The sequence below is a fragment of the Notamacropus eugenii genome, chromosome 1 (genome assembly GCF_028372415.1).
Source record: "Notamacropus eugenii isolate mMacEug1 chromosome 1, mMacEug1.pri_v2, whole genome shotgun sequence".
In the NCBI taxonomy this organism is placed as follows: Eukaryota; Metazoa; Chordata; class Mammalia; order Diprotodontia; family Macropodidae; genus Notamacropus; species Notamacropus eugenii.
Genome location: NC_092872.1, coordinates 535,439,362 through 535,458,178, shown reverse-complemented (window position 1 = coordinate 535,458,178; position 18,817 = coordinate 535,439,362). Strand labels below are relative to the sequence as shown.

The following is an 18,817-nucleotide window of genomic DNA, read 5'->3' as shown; positions in this document are numbered from 1 at the left end:
AATAGTCAGATTGATAGATATTAAAAAGGCAGCGTAAGGAAGCTCAGAGTCTGTCAGAAACTCAGTATTCAGGGGGTTTGGAGGAACCAGAAGGAGCAGGGCAAAAAAGGCAGAATTCAGGCACAAAGGATTAGAAGCTAGAAAAGGCCACAGCTGAATAAGGTTTTCTGTCTCAGCACTGGCTGCCCCTGAGTAAACCTGGCCAGCAGTACAGATTGTGATCACTTACAAAGAATTAGCTGAGGAGCGTGACAGTTTGGTTGATGGCATTTTTTTTAAAAAAAGACACTTCAAACTGATAGTGAACTGAGGACCACCAGGAGAAAAATTTATACAATAACAACCAAAATGAAAGCATAAATAACTTTTAAAGGATTAGTAAATTTGATCAAGGGAAGGGAGCAAGCTTTTATTAAATACCTGTATGTCAAAGCACTGTGCAAAGAACTTTAAATATATTTTTAAATTTGATCTTCACAACAACCATATGTAATGGTGTTTTAAGGTTAATGGTGGGTGGGGGGAAGAGTTAAAGATCTTCCCCACCCATTAATAGGCCTCAATACCTTTTGCTAATTTCTACTGAGGCACTGAGTCAGAAGGTTGTGCCCTCCAGCTCTGAGGCAGTTGGATCTGTCTATTGATCTGTGATATATGGTCAGACAGTTGGAAACCCTGTCTGCTGGTCTTTCTGTTTGTAATTTCTGCTTGTAATTTGTGTGTATTTTTCCTGAAGTCCAGGGTGCTGACTTATCCCCCTGAACTAAGTGAATGGTATATGTACTTGATTAAAGTAGATTGTTGACCCCCCAAAAAGTGCTTTCATTTTAGAAAAGCAGATCTAATAATCTGTACAGCAGGCCCTCCTGTACACCAGGGTTCTTGCTAATACACCGTGGGAGGTAGATGCTATGATTAACCTCATTTTACAGTTGAGGAAACTGAGGCAGACAGGTTAAGAGATTTGCCCAGGGAACAGACTATCTTTTGCCTCTTTTTTAACCCCAGAACCTAGCACAGTGCCTGGCAAATGGTGGAGGAGAGAATGAAGAATCCAGGATGATTCCCAGGTTGCAAGCCCGAGGGATTTCCCTTTCCAGTAATAAGGTACGTGGTAGTAGGGTGGTGGGGGGAGGGTTAGGGGGAAAAATGAGTTCTGTTTTGGACATACAGACAGAGTTTAAGATATCTACCGGATATCCAGTTTGAGATATCTGAAAGGTAGCTGGAGATGCAAGATTAGGAGGTCAGCACTTTGGGACAGGTCAGGCAGATCTGAGAATCATCAGCACACAGAGGGCAATTAAATCCATAAGAACTGAGATCACCAAATGAAACAATGTAGAGGGAAAAAAAAGGCCCAGGACGTGTACATGTCCTATAGACATCTTAAACTCAACAAGTCTAAAACTCATTATTTCCCACCAAGCCCTCAACTCTATTGTTTACTTTTGAGGCACCACCGTCCTCCCAGTCAAGCAGGTTTGTAATCCTCCTCAGCTCTTCACTCTCACTTCTCATATCTACTCTGTGAGCAAGTCCTGTCACATTCCCTTTGTAACATCTCTGGAATCTACCCTTTCCATCCTCTGATCCTGGTGTAGGTTCTCTTCCTCTCATCCCTGGATTGTCACAATAACCTGCTAGTGGCTCTGTTTTAACCATTTCCTTACTCTAGGCCACCCATAACTCACCTATTCAAAAGTGCAGGTTTGGCGCTTAGTTAATAAACTGCATTGGTTCAACAGCTAACTCTGGGATCAATGATAAAATTGGGGGGCTTAATAGAAAGCCAATCTCTGAATCAGGAGGTCCTGGGACACAAGACTTGCTTGTGATACATACCAGCTATGTGACTGTGGGCAAACCACTTCTCACATCATCTCTTCATAACCTCAGGCCAATCACCATGCCTGGGATGAAACTGAGACATCCTCCCCCAAACTTCCCCCTCCCCCACAAAAATACACCCAAACAACAACAAAGAGAGGATATGAAGTCAGAAGCCCTGGGTTCAAATCCCAGCCGTTCCACTTCCTGGAACCTCTCTGGATTTGAGTTTCACCAGTCTGTAAACAATAAGGTGAGCTTTCAGGTTCCTTCTATTCCCTAATATAGGATCCTTTGCTCATTTTCTGCCACAGGCAATAATAGTAACATTGTCACTATATTGATTTCGTTTTGTGTGTGATGTGCTGATGACATAACCTACCTTATTACTCACTTTCAGGCCTGAAAATCCTCCAGCAGAAACACTGACTTCAACTGTTCTTTCTGGGAATATGATGGGTTCTTTGGCCTTCCATGGAAATGGAGCTTAGAGACTTTTAATATAGAAGGCATGTCCAACAGAGAAGCACAGATCTGTTACTCAAATGCAAAGTCCTACATTTAGCTGCACAAGAATACTCCCCTTGTTCTGCCCAAAGCAACGATGACCTGTTCAGAATGTTACTTGTTTTGGGCTCAGCATAGGTTCACAAATCATATAGGTAGTAACTCTTTTACATAAATATTTTAAATGATCTACAATTTAGTTTAACCTTAAGATTTTTTTCTTTATTGTATTAAGACTGCAACTTGGGTCAAGAACTTTTTATCTTCATGCCTGAAAAAGTGTTCATTTCCCATCACATGTCCCTCCCCTTCAGTCCTAAATACAATTCTCCAGTGCTCCCCAGAATCAGAAGTTTATACAATGGCATGTACTTTTAGAAACAAGACATATACTAATCCACCTAATATTTTATTTATTTGGCTCTAAGCATTTGCATGAAAATGAATCTATACTCTAGGTACAGAATACACTGTAATAGCACCAGAGGGGCACATCCTCTCTCTGCTTTCTATATTTTCAATACATACATGTGACTTTAGTAAAAACCAGACGGTCCAGTTAAGAAGAGCCCTTTGCCCTTATGCCTAGCCCTTTTGGAAGTTGTCAGTTATGATGGATGTTTAAAATTGATCATTACTTTTTACATATTGTGTCACCTCAAAGAATGGATGAAATCCAGAGGCTCAAATGTTGGCATGAGATAAAATCATGTCCATTTATTTTTTCTGCATTTTTAGAATTAATTAGCATAAAATTAAATACGTTGAATGTAATAAATTCATCCATACAAGTGCAAGGTTCCAGCTATAATGTAGTTCATGGCAGATTTATTATTTTAAAAAATGTACCAGTAAATCATAAAAGAGGGAGCATGTCCATTTAACTTTTATTGAAGTATATAGGTCTTCGGAAATCAAACTTGTGTGCATTAAGGTATGGCCAAACATAGAATCTATCAAATTCAGTGAAAAGTTGTTGACTTTAAATAGTAGCTGTAAGAATGACCAATATATATTCTTTGTTACAACTGCCCTCACTCTACAAGTAAAAAAAAATAATAAACATTCAGTAAACATTCTTTCCTAAGGTAGTTTCCCTTATATAGCAGTGATTTATCCATTTCTCGTATACACAAATTTTTTGAACATACCAATCAGTGGTTCTCACAATTGAAAAATAAAAGCACAAAAAAGTTTACACTCTTGTACAGGTAAATAAAAGATCATCTTGAATTAAACTGTATATCCTTAAGGGCATAGTATAGTTTCAGTTCCATTACCTATGACATAATTATTAGCTTCTTACATACAAATATTGACATATTTGGCTTGTGCTTCAAAGCCTCTGTGTCTATAAAGCCCATGTCAGTGCAGCTCATAACTGGAAGTCACCCTCGAGTTCTTTACTGCTGCTGGGGGTGACCTGGTCATGCAATGCAGTCTCCTCAGAGCCCGCTGCAGCACTGCACATTGCTGAGGAGTCCTCAGCCTCCGGGTCCAAGCCGTCCGGACAAGGGAGTTTTAGAAGCTCTTCTCGAAGTTGTGCAGTATGGCGCTAAACACAGGGGCAAAGAAGAGTGATTTTAAGATTGCAGATCATGGCGGAAGAAAGAAACATTTATATAAAGGGAAGGGAACAAGCAGTTATTAAGCACCTACTATATGCCAAGTACTGTGTGGTGCTAAATGTTTTACAAATATTATCTCATTTAATCCTCACAACAACCCTGTGAGACAGGTGCTATTATTACATTTTCTGGGGGTTGGAGGAAGGAGAAATGAGGCTGGTGGTGATTAAGTGACACAGTAAGTTCAGGTCTGACTCCACTCCTAGTGCTCTATCCACTGTACCACCCAATTGCCTAAACAAAATACAATATACTAATATAGAAATCCAATTATTATATACATGGTCAACTATAAAAATAACACATTTATGAGACCAATAAGAATAAAATCAAGAAGGAAATGATTTAAATGAGTTCTGAAATGTACTATTTGGTGGATAAAAAGATTTCTGGTCTACGAAGATAATTCTCCACACTGATTAAGGTTATAGTCTACAGTTTTTGAGGAAAGGGGAGATTATCCTCAAATATGTACAATGTTTCATGGCATCATCATTCAAAGACTATACAGAATTGATGTTCAAAATCAATATATGCCTACGAGAAGCATGGTAATATGCTAGGCACCAGGAATAAAGGTACATCAAGCAGTCTTTGCTTTCTAAAAAATATTTTCCGTTTGCTTAGAGTGGGAGTTGAGGATATGGACAGATAGAGAGATTGTCTGAGGAGTTTGGAAATATTTTGTTTAAAATGGAGTAAATACTGAAGAAGTGGGATGTGGATGCACATTTAAAACACCCTTTTTAGTAAAACTGAAAATAATAAGAAATAATGTTTCTCTGGTCTTAAAAAATCTTTCTAGATTTCCTGGTTTGAAGGTGCTTTAGGTAGAGGGCTAAAGGTCTTTCTTTTTGTTGTCAGGGACTTGGCGACTTCTTGGCAAAGATACTGGCGTGGTTGGTCATTTCCTTCTTCAGCTCATTTTATAGATAAGAAAATGGAGACAAACAGGGATAAGTGATTTGCCCAGAGTCACACAGTTTACTAAGTTGCTGAGGCTGGATTTGAAATCGGGTCTTCCTGATTCCAGGCCCAGTATGCTATGTACTGTGCAATCAAGCAAAGTCTTTCTTAGGGAAATGGATTAAGTGCGGTTACCAAAAATGTTTATGGATCAGTATTCCCTACCCCCAGAACTGACTGGGCTATAGATCCATCAGAGGGAAGTCTCCCTATTACCAGAAGTAAGGGAGGAGTAGCCCTTTGTTTATTCCAAGAGAATACTTTAGGGAGGGGGTCATAAAAGGAACTAAGTAGAAACTATTGTTTACGAATATTCTTTATTCAAGATTTCTGTGTCTATTTCAAGAAGATCTGAAGTAATATGTCGGAGGGCATGGGGGAACAATATAGTAGTATGGAACTATGTCTTTCTGAAATGGCTTAGGTATAGAATAACAATGAAGTGAATAAATTATTTCTGGCAGATCTGTGCCTAAAATAGAATATAGTATTTTTTCTTCAATAGGGCAGAATGACCTGGGCAAAAAAATGTTTTTAATAAGTTCAACTTTGTTATATTGAATAACTGTTATACTGAGTGTTTAGTTACGCATTTTGAGCTTCAGTTCCCTCATTTTTAAAGGAAGGATAATGTTATTTGTATTATGTAATTTATGGAGTGATTGTACTAATCCAATAAGATAATGTATGCACTTTGAAATCTATAAAGGGCTATAAAAATATTAGGAAGATTAGAAGCAAGGAGTCTAGAACAATAATAGCCTAGGTATGAAGCGATAAGTGATTGGTTTAAAGTGATGATACAAAAGAAATATTATTGTTATGGAAAACAAGAGATACATTTCAAGAATGTCTCAAATTCTGAAGAAAATTTGAGGAAGACAAGGATTAGTGATTAAATAGATGAATGCTAACTTTTCAGAGTAAAGTAGAATTGTGGGGACAATGCAATGGGCTAGCCTAAAAACAACATAGGCTGCAGGGAGTAAAGAAGAGAATAGAGAGCCTCAGAAGTAGCAGGTGTAGACTACCCTTTCTAGAATTTTGGCAACTAGAGTTTGCAACATTTTCATTTGGAAATGAGAAGAGAAATAGAGTGACGACTCCAAGGGAGTGCCAAGAGTGAAAGGAACTTTTTTTCAGAAAAGCAGAGTCCTCAGAATGTTTACAAGTATAACAGAGAGTGCTAAGAGAGTACTATGGTTAGAGATTAAGTGCTTTTGACTTAATAAAAATTCTGTTCACAGATCATAGCCTCTAGTATAAGGAAACCCCCACCCGAAACTAATTTATTGGCAAAACTATTGGCCATCTTCTGCAGAGGGTTTAGTTGGTAGTACAGATCACTTAATTTCAATTTTTTCCCCCACTTATTTTCCTTTTCCTTTAAGAGTCAAGGAAGGTACCAGTTAAGATGTGATAATTTTGTTAAAACTGCTAAAACAGTCTGATGTTGCTGACAGGATTCCCATTATGCAGAAAACAAGGGCTGGTTTAACTTACCTTCAAAGCTGCTGCATGGTGAGACATGGTCCTGCCTACCCGTTTGTCACTGCTATATTGTTGTATATCTGCAATCCACTCCTCACATTGAGCCATGATCTCAACTCTTTTCAAGTAAAAATGTTTGTGTATAACCTGTAAGAAAATAGGCAATGTAAGAATATGTAACACATTTATGTACCTTTATATAATGCAAGTGATTTTCACAGTTTGATGCAATTAAAAATAAAATGAAAAGAATAATTCATCAGCTGTATTCTATCCTACCCAAAGTAAAGGCTGACACAATGCAGGTGGTTTTGTAAATGCCTGGTAGTCAGAATGGGTAGAACAAATATAAACAAAAAATCTAGGTCAGATTGATACCAGGATGTTTTCAGAGTTCCAAAATTCAAAGAACTAAAATGAATAGGGAAACTGACTGTTAGAGGCAGAGATTTAGGCTAGACAGTTTGTAAAATATAAGGAAGCAAGACTGCCAAAATTTTTGGTGGGTGAGGAGGTAGAAAGCAGATGGTTTCTTTCATTTTAAATTTTCCTTAAGACCTCTAAGCTTTTAAGGTAGTTCCTGGCATTCCTTCCACCCCTATGGCATTAGGATCTTCCATATTTCCTTTGTGACTTGCCATGACTGGAAAGTTGGGATCATTTAACTTCTTCAGCTACTGTACATAATATGATTTTAACTTAATTCAGACCTTACTGTATCTCTTGCTTGGTCTTACCACCTGCTGTAGGACTAAGTCCTCCAGACCAGCAGATATAGCTATTTGATCTGCTGCTGAACCCCAGGTAACTCTGAGTCATTCCTTTGGGGAGTGGAGAAAGGCAGCTTCTTTACCCCAGGTCCTAGAGGTCATTCACCCCTTGGGGATGGAATACACTAATGTCCTTTTACTCCAGTAATGCAGGCCTTCTATCTGACCTGGCAGTGGTCATGTAGTGTTGGTGGCTGCAGCAAGGGAGCTGAGCTGCCCTTCCTTTTACTTCACCAAGCTGGTGATGTAAAAGTTTCATTTAGCTGGTTCTTTTATATTTAGTTTTTATTTTTAAAATAAAAATAGGTGTATTTTCCTGTATCTTTGGACATAATCTTATTTGTGGTTTTAAATGTTATATTTATAGTTTTCCTTATATTAAACTAATCTTACATTATTTGGTAAAAATCGAATCTGATCATAGTGTATAATCTTTTAAATATATTGCTGTAGTCTGTTATAATATTTTTTAAAAATTTACTTTTTGATTTCTTGCTTTTTACATCATTTCCACAGTATCCATCCCCTAACAGCCAAGTTATATAATAAATATTCTCAAGGGCCAAAAAACAAACAAACAAGCAAAAAAACACAACTAATTCATACAATGAAAAATCTGAACATGTGTAATGACTCATCTTCACAAAGGGGTGGGATGCGGGTGTCTCCTCATCTCTCTTCATCTGTGTCCTGCCTGATTTATATAATTTTTTAATATTTACTTTTAATTTTTTTGTGTGCTCTTGTTCTTTCCATTTACATTGTTACAGTTACTGTGCATTGTTTTCTTGGTTCTGCTAGCTTCACTCTGCTTCGTGTAGATCTTTCCTGCATTCATCAGTTATCATTTCTTACAGTGTAGTTATATTCTATTACATTCATGTTCTGCAATTTATTTAGTCATTCCTCAATTGATAAGCATCTATATTGTTTCCAATTCCTTGCTATCACAAAAAAAGTCCTACTATAAATACTTTGGTATAAATGGGGACCTGTTCCTTATAATGGCTTTCTTGGTGTGTAAGCCCAGTAATGGAATCTCTGGGTCAAAGGGAATGAACATTTTTGTTATTTGCTCAGTTCCATGAAGACCTACAACATCTTCTAGAAAAAAACATTTAAAAAAGTTGTCACAGTAATCGTTGGGAATTACGTTAAAAAAGGAAATCAAAAGATAACTGGAATAACAGGCAAGTTTAACCTTGGAATACAAAATGAAGCAAGGCAAAGACTAATACAGTTTTGTCAAGATAACTTGTTGGTCATAGCAAACACTTTTTCAACAATCCAAAAGGTGATTCTACATATGAACATCACCAAATGGTAAATACTGAAATCAAATTCATCATATACGTTGCAGCCAAAGGTGAAGCTCCATATAGTCTATACAAGACCTAGAGCTAACTGTTGCTCAAGATCATGAGGTTCTAATTTCAAATTCAGACTTTAAATTGAAGTAGTGAAAACCATGAGACCATAAAGGTATGAATTAAAAAACATCTCTTATGAATATGAAATGGAAGTGATGAATAGAATTAAGGAATTACACCTAGTAGATAGCTCAAAGTTTCACTGAGTTAAGTGATTCTCTTTGCCGTGATGGCAGGAGGGATATTAAAGGTCATATTATAAAAAAATTAAAAGAAAATCAGAATATGTACCTCTTACAAATGAGGGATAGAGATAATTGCAAAAGATAAAAGGGATAATTTTGATTACATGAAACTGAAAAGGTGCTGCACAGACAAAATTCTGCATCTAGGATAGGAAGAAAAGCAGTTAAAAGAGGAAAAAAAACATTGTTATCAAATTTCTCTGATTAGGTTTTGGTATTCAAGAACATACACACACAGACAATATGTGTGCATACATACATATATGTACTTATGTGTATGTATGTCTATATGTGTATATGTATATATACATATATATGTATATCGTCTCAGATATGCAGACAAATACCACTCTTGATGGCAGAAAGTGAGTAAGAATTAAGAAGTCTCTTAATGAAGGTAGAGGGGCGTGTAAAACCTAGCTTGAAGCTTAACATTAAAAAAACTAAGATGATGGCAACCAGTTCAATCATTTCCTGGCAAATGGAAGGAGAAGAAATGGAAGTAGTGTCTGATTTTATATTCTTGGATTCAAAGATTATTGCAGAAGGCAATTGCATCCATGAAATTAAAAGACACTTGTTGCTTGGAAGGAAAATTATGGCAAATCTGAATGGCATATACTGAAAAACAGAAACATCACCTTGCTGACTCAAAGCTATGTTTTTTTTTTCAATAGTAATGTATAGCTGTGAGACCTGGACTAAAAAAAAGAAAGCTGAATGCCACAGAATTGATGCTTTTGAATTGTGGTGCTGCAAGGAGACCAAAACAGTCAATAATAAAAGAGATTAATTCAGAGTACTCATTGGAAGGATGGATACTGAATCTGAAGGTCAAATAATTTGGCCACATGATGAAAAGACAGGGCTGGAAAAGATACTGGTGTTGGGAAACATTGAAGGCAGAAGGAGACAGCAGAAGATGAACCAGACATAAAGAGTCATGGAAACAATGAACATGAGCTTGGACAGACTTCAGGAGATAGTGGAGGACAGAAGGGGCTGGTGTGGCATGGTCCATGGAGTCATGATGAGTCAGACGCTACTGAATGAATGAACAACAAATCCATTTGGAATATATTGTGGAACATGTTGTAAAGTTCTGGACTAAGGGCAGGTAGGTGGTGCATTGGATAGAGACTGGGCCTAAAGTCTGGATGATCTATATTCAAATCTGATCTCAGACACTTAGTGTGACAGTGGACAAGTGATTTAACTTTGGTCTGCCTCAGTATCTTCTACCACAAAATGGGGACCATCATAGCACCTAGATACTAGGATTGCTATGAAAATCAAATGAACTAATATTTGTAAAAGTGTTTAGCACAGTGCCTACCACATTAAGCAGTCTATAAATGGTAGCTATGAACTAATATTTGTAAAAGTGTTTAGCACAGTGCCTACCACATTAAGCAGTCTATAAATGGTAGCTATGATTATATTATTATCATTTCTGCCAGATTGTTTTCCAGTTTTTCTGGCATTTAAAAAAAACCAAAACATCAAATTACATAGAAAAGTTTTTTCCCCTAGGTAACTTATGTTTTCCACTTTATCAAAGACTGGATTACTGAATTCCATTGTTTCTGATTCTTTCTCTAGTCTGTTCCATTGATCTACCCCTCTACTTTTTAATTGATACCAAATGGTTTTGATGACCAAGGCCTTATGATATAGTTTGAGGTCTGTTCCTACCTCTTTCATCAGTTCTCTTCTAGATCTTTTGTTTTTTCATTTTATTTAGTATTTCTGTATAAATATTACAATATAGTTTGATAAGACATGGAGGCAAGGAGAACAGAAAATACATAAAGAGTTTGGTATGCAAAAAAACTAAAGTTCGCCATGTAAACTTGCAGGAACACGAGATGGGGTGGAAGAATTCTTACATTTATGATTCCCCACCTCCCCTTCTTTATTTCTTCCTGGTTTAGGGTACTCAGATTATATTTGCATCATAGAGCTTGGTAGAATCCCTTCTTTTCCAAATTTTGAGAAAAGTTTATGTAATGTTGCAATTTTTTTTTTTTCAATCTTAGCAAAAATGTAAAACCATCTGGTTCACTTATGGCTCAATATATTTCTTCTTTTGATAATCTGAATATATTTTTTAAAGTATTCAATCATTTCACCTAAATTTTACATTTTGCTGATTTATGTTTGGGCAGAATAATTTCTGATCAATTCTTTTATTTAATCTTCATGTGAAATTGCTTTTGTTATTGGAAATTTAGTTTTCTTTTTTTATTTAAAGTTAGGTTAGGTGTTTAATTTATTAGTTTTTTAAAGTTTCTAGTTTTACTTACCAATTTTGATGTTGCTTTTTTGCATTTAATCTCTTTTCGGTGTTTCATCTGGGGTTTGCAGTTTGGTTTCTAAGTTTTTATAGTTTGTTTAACTGCATATTTATTAGTTCATTTGTCTGTTAGTTCTCCCTCTTGGTAATGAAGTGTTAGTGACATCAATTTTCCCTTAACAACTGCTTTTTAGTCACATCACCAAAGTTCTGGTATATTGTCTCATTTGTATTCATTTTTCTTTGATGAAATTATCTACTATTTTTATTTGTTCTTTGACCAACCTGTTCTTCAGGATTATTTAGTCTCAAATTTTTAATCCTTTTTTAAAAGGCTCTTTGTTGAACATAATTTTTATTGTGTTGTGGTCAACAAAGGATGTGTTTAATATTCCTGCTTTTATCAATTCTTAAATTTTTAAGTCTAAAACAATTATGTTTTATAAAGGTGCTATGAACAGTTAAAAAATACCTTCTCTCTCCTTCACTGTAATTCAGTAACTGCCAGGTCTATTACATGTAACTTTCCTAAAATTCTAATTAGTTCCTTAAATTTTTCTTGTCCTTTTGTTAGATTTGTCTAAACCTGAAAGGGGTGCAATGAGGTCACTAACTAAACTAGCATATTTTACTATCTACATATCCCTAAAAATTAATTTTTCATCTGAGTATATAATTGCTATGCCATTTGGTGTGTGTGTGTGTGTGTGTGTGTGTGTGTGTGTGTGTGTACACACACACACATACTGATATTGTCTATGGAACATTTAATTATACTGCAGTTTACCTATTCATCTCTTTTAATCATGTTGATCTTTAGTATTGCCTTCCCTGAGATCATGATTGCTATCCCTGCTTTTCTGACTTCTTCTGAAGCAAAATAAATTTTGGTTTAGTTCTTTATTTTATCCCTGTATAAATCTTAGTTTCAAGTATGTTTCTTATAAACAATATGCTGTTGAATTCTGCTTTTGAAATTTTACTCATGGTTATAATGGTTGAGTATTTGTCTTCATCCCATCCTCTTGTACTAATTCCTCTCCTTACTCCCATTTCCCTTCTTTACAAAGAAGGCAACAAAAGAGTAATACAGTGCTCAAGAAAATTAAGTAATGTGATTCTACTACACTGTTGGTCCCCTTATTGTGGCCCATTTCTTTCATTTTAGTCATTCTCTTTCCCCTCACAACCAATCAGCCAAAGCTGGAGTTTCTTTTGCATCTGACTTATGACTGGTTCTCCCTTATTCTTTCCTTTCTTTCAAACCTCTCCTTCCCCCTCCCTATTCTTTCTGATTTTTCTGTTGAGTTTAATGTTTTTCTATACCAAATTTTGTGCTTAGTGTGTTCAGGTGCAATTGTGAGTTTCTTCTGACTCCTATGTTTGCATTTCAAAGACTATTCAGCTCAGATCTTTTTATCTGGAATATGTGGAAGTCCTTTTTTTCACCAAAGATCCAGCCTCCTCTCCACCCCCCCACCCCACCCCCATATACTCAGTCTCACAGGGTAAGCTATTCTTAGTTGTTAGGCATTTTTTGCCTTTTGAAACACTATTCTAAGCTTTCAGGAGAGGACCAAGAAATTCTATTTTCACTTTGCCCTTTGAATCTAATAGATCTAGGGAGCTTTTAATCATGACATTTTGGAATATGGTATCCAGGCCCTTTTTTTCGTTGTACTTTTCAGGTAGTCAGAAGATTTGACCACTTTTCTAGGTCAACTGTTTTTGAAAGGAGGAAACTTATATTTTCTTTTCTTTTCTTTTTTTTTATTTTGTGATTTTGATTCAGTATTTTTTCTTGTGATTTTGTCTCAATGATCTGTTTCATTAATTTCAACTTTCCTTGGGTTATGATTTCATACATTTTCTGTTTCAAGGTGTTTATTTTCCTATTCTTGTCTTAGAGTGCTCATTTCATCTAAAATATGCTTTATAAATCAATTATTCCATATCTTAAGTAACTAATAAACTTTATAGCTAAGCTATACATGAATCTGAGACTGTAGCCACAGTGGCTGTGGAGTTATTTACTCTATTCTGCCCAGAACATCCTTAGAGCTATAAGCTTTCATCAGGGCCAGATTCTGACTGGGTCCTGCACACTTGGATGGGATGCAGTCCCTTGTTTGGTCCCAATCTGTATTGTCTGACGTTCTGTCACCATCTTTCCCTTCTGCTGCTATCTGCTGTGAACAAAGGGCTAGCAGGGTCCAGGCTTACCTGTATCTTCATAGTACAGAACGCTAAGCTCTGTGAGGTCCTGAGAGGTGGTTCATGCCAGCCTGCTGCAAGCTTTCAAGGCCTCTCAGGTGTGAAGACTAATTGCTGGACTCTAAGAAGGAGCATAGTTGGCTCCTGTCATAATTGCCTCATTATGTTAGGGTTTCCTAGCTGGAGCATTCTGAGGATGTAGGAACAAGACAGTTTCTGAGTTTTTGCCAGTGCCACACTTAGTGCCTTCAGGCTTCTGGTTAATCCATTTTGCACATCTAGGCCGGAGGTACTTACTTACTACTTACTATAGTTTTTCTATTTTTTTAATCATTATTTGGTTTGGTGCTCTTGCATTTTATTTTTTTCTGGAATACATGTATGGAAATTGGAGTGCTCTGTTCCTATTCATTCTTCCAGTTTGATCAGAAGTCAATAAAAATTTATCTGGAAATTTCCCTGAATATTATTGCTTTTCTTGTCTTTCTTTTTCACTACTCTCTATTTATTTTCTCTTGTCTGGTGGTTCCTTTTCAATATCTTTTGGGTTTTTTTTTCATGGTGACCTCACTAGCAATCAGGATTTAAATGATCCACTCTATGCAGATGACTCCTAAATCTACAACTCCCAAATCACCCCCCTAAAGTCTAGACTCACTGCTAATTGCTGCCAACTACCTGCTGGATATCTACATGGAGATGTCCCATCAGCATTTAAGAATACAGGAGGATGAAGATTAGTCAAAACTGTTAAAAGGCCCAGGGAAATTTCAAAATCCAAGTGAATATCCTATCAACTTCTCAAAATAAATTCTCTAAAAGAGAATTCATCATCTTACTTCCAATTTCTGTTGAGAACATCATCATCCTTTTATAATCAAAAGGTTCACAATACCAAGGCAATCCTGACTGTCCTCATTCCTTTACTTCTCACAAGCAATGAACTGCCAAAACCTATGAATTCTACCTCCACAATTCCTCTCTTTAGCACTCTTTCCTCTGCTCACACAAGTACTCATTAACTCCTCCATGGATTATTTTAACAGCCTCTAAATTTGTCTTCCTGATTGTAGTCTGTTTCCCCCTCTAATCCATCCTCCATATTAAAAAATATATTAGGACACAGACCTGACCATGTCACTCAAATAATAAAATGCCTGAGCTCTCCCCTAAGCCCCTCAAAATACATTTGAAAATTACTCTAAACAAATTCTAGAGTAGCAGAAGCCACAAAATAACAGACTGAAGCAAATTTCCAGCCCAAGACAATCTGGAAGATTGACAGGAAGAGTGTGGAGTACAGTCCAGCGTGGACCACACTAGCATAGATGGGGCTGGAGCAGGCCTTAGGGGACTGAGTCACTGACAGATGTGGTGGTTTCCAGATTTCTCAACGCACAAACATCAAAGACAGCTTCAAAGGTCAGTGGGAAAGGTCTCTCACCTGGGTGAGAAAGGAGTATGGTCTGGCCCTAGGTCCAGCCTCAGCCCCAGGGTGGCAGCAGTCACTGCTGCAGCAGCAATTGCTTCTGGAGCTCACAGCCTACAGACAATGGGGGAATCAAGCAGCTTATCTGGGTCACAGTCGGAAGTGGTGGCCCTGGGTTGAGGAGAAGTATTAGTGTGTGGAGTTTGTGGAGGAATTCTCCTCACAGTTCCAAGGCAGAAAAGAGTGTTTTTGGTTGCTCACAGACCAGAGCACAGGCTGTGAGAGGAGTAACACCTCTCCTTTGATCATACCACTTTGGAAGAACTGAAAATTTACAGGTCCGTAGAAATATTTCTGAAAACAGCTGCTCAAAACCTGTGAAGCTTGAGGTAGTACACCCTCCATGTAACAAAGAGCTCAAAAGTAAAGTAATTGGCTGGGAAAATGAGCAAATGGGGGAAAAAATTGTACTACAGAATCTTACTTTCTTGGTGCAAAGGTATTTACTTACATCCTTGGTGACAAGGAAAATCAAGACATACAACCAGAAGACGACAACAAAGTCAAAGCTTCTGCATCCAAAGTCTCCAAGAAAAAATATGAATTGGTCTCAGGCCATTGAAGAGCTCAAAAAGGATTGTAAAAATCAAGGAAGAGAAGTAGAGGAAAAATTGGGAAGAGAAATGAGAATGATGCAAGAAAATCACAAAAAATGAGTCAACAGATTGCTAAAGAAGACCCAAAAAATGCTAAAGAAAACAACACCTTTAAAATTAGACTAACCCAAATGGCAAAAGAGATCCAAAAATTCAAGCAGGAGAAGAATGCCTTAAAAAGCAGAATGGGTCAAATGTAAAAGGAGGTCCAGAAGCTCACTGAAGAAAATAATTCCTTAAAAATTTGAATGGAACAAACGGAAGCTAATGCCATAACAAGAAATCAAGAAATTATAAAACAAAACCAAAAGAATGAAAAAATAGAAGACAATGTGAAATATCTTACTGGAAAAACAACTGACCTGGAAAATAGATCCAGGAGAGATAATTTAAAAATTTAATAGTTTAAAAATTACTGGAATACCTAAAAGTCAAAAAAAGAGCCTAGACATATTTCAAGAAATTATCAAAGCAAATTGTCCTAGTATTTTATAACCAGAGGGTAAAACAGAAATGGAAAGAATCCACTGATCACTACCTGAAAGAGATCCCAAAAGGAAAAACTCCTAGGAACATTGTGGTCAAATTCCAGAATTCTCAAGTCAAGAAGAAAAGTTTACAAGCAACCAGAAAGAAACAATTCAAGTATTGTGGAAACACAATCAGGATAACACAAGATTTAGCAGTTTCTATACTAAGGGATCTGAGAGCTTGGAATATGATATTCCAGAGGTCAAAGGAGATAGGATTAAAACCAAGAATCACCTACCCAGCAAAACTGAGTATCATACTTTGGGGGGAAAAAAATTGGCATTCAATGAAATAGAGGACTTTCAAGCATTCTTGATGAAAAGACCAAAGCTGAATAGAAAATCTGACTTTCAAATATAAGAATCAAGAGAAACATGAAAAGGTAAACAGGAAAGAGAAATCATAAGAGATTTATTAAAATTGAACTGTTTACATTTCTACATAGAAAGATAATATTTCTCATCACACTCATTCAATCACGTGCCAAATCTGCCCATTTCTACTTCCACAACATGTTTTTTATCTGACCCTTTCTTTTTACACAACAGCTACTATACCTTAGTTCCAACCCTCATCATATCTCCCATGGATTACTGCAATGGCAACCTAATTGTCCCTTCCAATTCCCACCATTCATTCAGCAGCTAAGCAATGTCCCTTAAAACACAGATATGGCCATGTCACTTTCCTACTCAACAGACTCTGGTCAAGAATCAAATAGAAATTCCTCTGTATGGCTTTCAAAGTCCTTCATAATTTGCCCCAACCTATCTTTCTAGCCAGCTTGAACATTACTACCTCTACCACGTTCTGCAATCTCGCTAAACTGGTTTTCTATCTGTTCCTCATACACTGTATACATTGTCTATCTCCATGTCTTTGAACTGCTTTCTCTCATTACATTTCTTTCTCCTCTCCTCATAAAACTTCAATATGTAGATCAAATAGCACCTTAAGGGCCCCATGGTAGATATTTCAATAATTTTTCTTCTCCTTATTCTATACCAGAGGTGTCAAATATGCTCAGCAAGTCACTCCAGAGTGTGACGTGAACCAGATTAAAATGTAACTGGGAAATATTTAAAAAATAAATATCAATCAATGAACATTTATTAAATGCCAACAACGCATCAGGTACTGGGCTAAGTGCTGAATATAAAATAAATGTACAGCAGAACATAGATAATGTTAACACATGTGGTTTTGTAAATCAGTATGTGGTCCACAGGGATCTTTATGTATGATATAGTGGCCCCCATATCTATATGAATCTGATACCACTGCTTTATACTATCATTATCCCCATATCGTTGAGCATATAACTTTCCCTCCTTACCTGAGAAAACAGAGGTCATTTTTTTTGAATTCCTTAAGTCTTACTTACCCCACTTCTCAAAAAACGGTATCTATTTTCACCTGTCATCTTTCTTCTAAACTCTGAGAAAGTGACTCTTCTCATACTGAAGTCAATCCTGTCTCTTGAACTTGCCTCATGAATTATTACCCCTTTCTCTCAACTTAATTCTCTTTCTGATGGCTCTTTCCTTTCTACCTGTAGATGTGCTTAAATCTCTATCCTTTAAAATCTTTCAACTAGGCCACCCTCTCAAATTACTATCTTATATGCCTGTTCCCTTTTACTGCCAAGCTCACAGAAAGAGTATCCACATTCATTGCCTATACAACCAAAGCTCCCATTCACTTTTACATTTAGTTGCTAAGACTAATTCTATGTTAACAATGTCTTTCAATATCTGTCTCCTTGTTTCCAAACAACTTCTACCTCCATTTAAGCCCTCATTACCTCTTGTCTGTAATATAAGACAGCCTCCTAAATGGTCTCTCAGCCTTCAATCTTTCTCCAATCCATCCTCTACCCAGCTGCTAAAGTAAGTCCTAGAACAGTTCTGATGCTACTTATTTCCCTGTTCAATAAAATCTAAAGGCTCCCTAGAAGCTCTAGGATCAAATGCAAATTCCTGTCTGACATTTCAAGACCTTCAACACCAAGCTCCAAACTACATTTCAAACCTTATTATCTATCACTCCCCTTCACACACTCTATAAGTCAGCCAAACTTGGTGCCTTTGCATTGGACCCCTGTTCTCAGAATGTCTTTCCTTACGTAAGCCTCTCAGAATTTGTTTTCCTCCAAAGCTTAAATCTCAAATGCCATATCCTATAAGACATTTTCCCTGACCCTGGAGCTGTTAGTGTCTTCTCATCAAAGTTCCTATATATTTACTTTGTATATACAGAGTGTGTGTGTGATATATGTAGACAGATTTAGATAGAAAGTCTGCATATATGTTATTAATCTATATAGAATATAAGCATTTCATAGAATATAAGTACAAGGTATGTTAATTTTTATCTTCATATCCTTAGTGCCCAGAACATACTAGCTGCTTTTTAAATAGTTGGTGATTGATTTAAAAGGCTTCTAATCTCATAGTTCTACTGAAACTACTCTCTCCAAAGTTACTGAAGAGCTCTTGATGACTAAGTTCAACAGCTTTCTCCTAGACTTTATCCTATTTCATTTCTGCAGCTTTGTGCACTTACTTAGCTATATGTCCCTTGGAAAGTTTCCCTCTCTGAAACCTTCTTCGGTCTCAATTTGTACCCATAACAATAACACCTATTTCACAGGGGTGCTATGATGATAAAATCAGATAATATTTTATAAACTGTTTTACAAATACTAAAATAAATGCTTTCTATGGTGATGATGATGAAACTATTAGTATAAATGGTAGTTGACACTCTTCTATTCTTGAAATCTGTGACGATTCCTTCTCTCCTAGTTATCTAACCTGGCCGTTCCTTTATATCTCTTTTGCTTGTTTGGCATCCATTTCTTGTCCCTTAAGTATGAGTGTGG

General features: G+C 36.6%; 1 protein-coding gene across 6 annotated transcripts in view; it reads right to left on the bottom strand.

Annotated features, from left to right (window-relative positions):
• Positions 1 to 3,021: 3,021 nt before the first annotated feature.
• The window catches only part of BIRC6 (baculoviral IAP repeat containing 6), a 302,402-nt gene continuing 286,606 nt past the window's right edge, over positions 3,022 to 18,817 (bottom strand). For all 6 annotated transcript variants that reach the window (XM_072634130.1, XM_072634135.1, XM_072634134.1 and 3 more), the window contains 2 exons: positions 6,435 to 6,569; positions 3,022 to 3,892 (listed from right to left, as the gene is read on the bottom strand). In XM_072634130.1, coding sequence (XP_072490231.1) covers positions 3,713 to 3,892; positions 6,435 to 6,569 — 315 coding nt within the window. In that variant the 3' untranslated portion in view covers positions 3,022 to 3,712. The remainder of the gene's footprint in view (positions 3,893 to 6,434; positions 6,570 to 18,817) is intronic.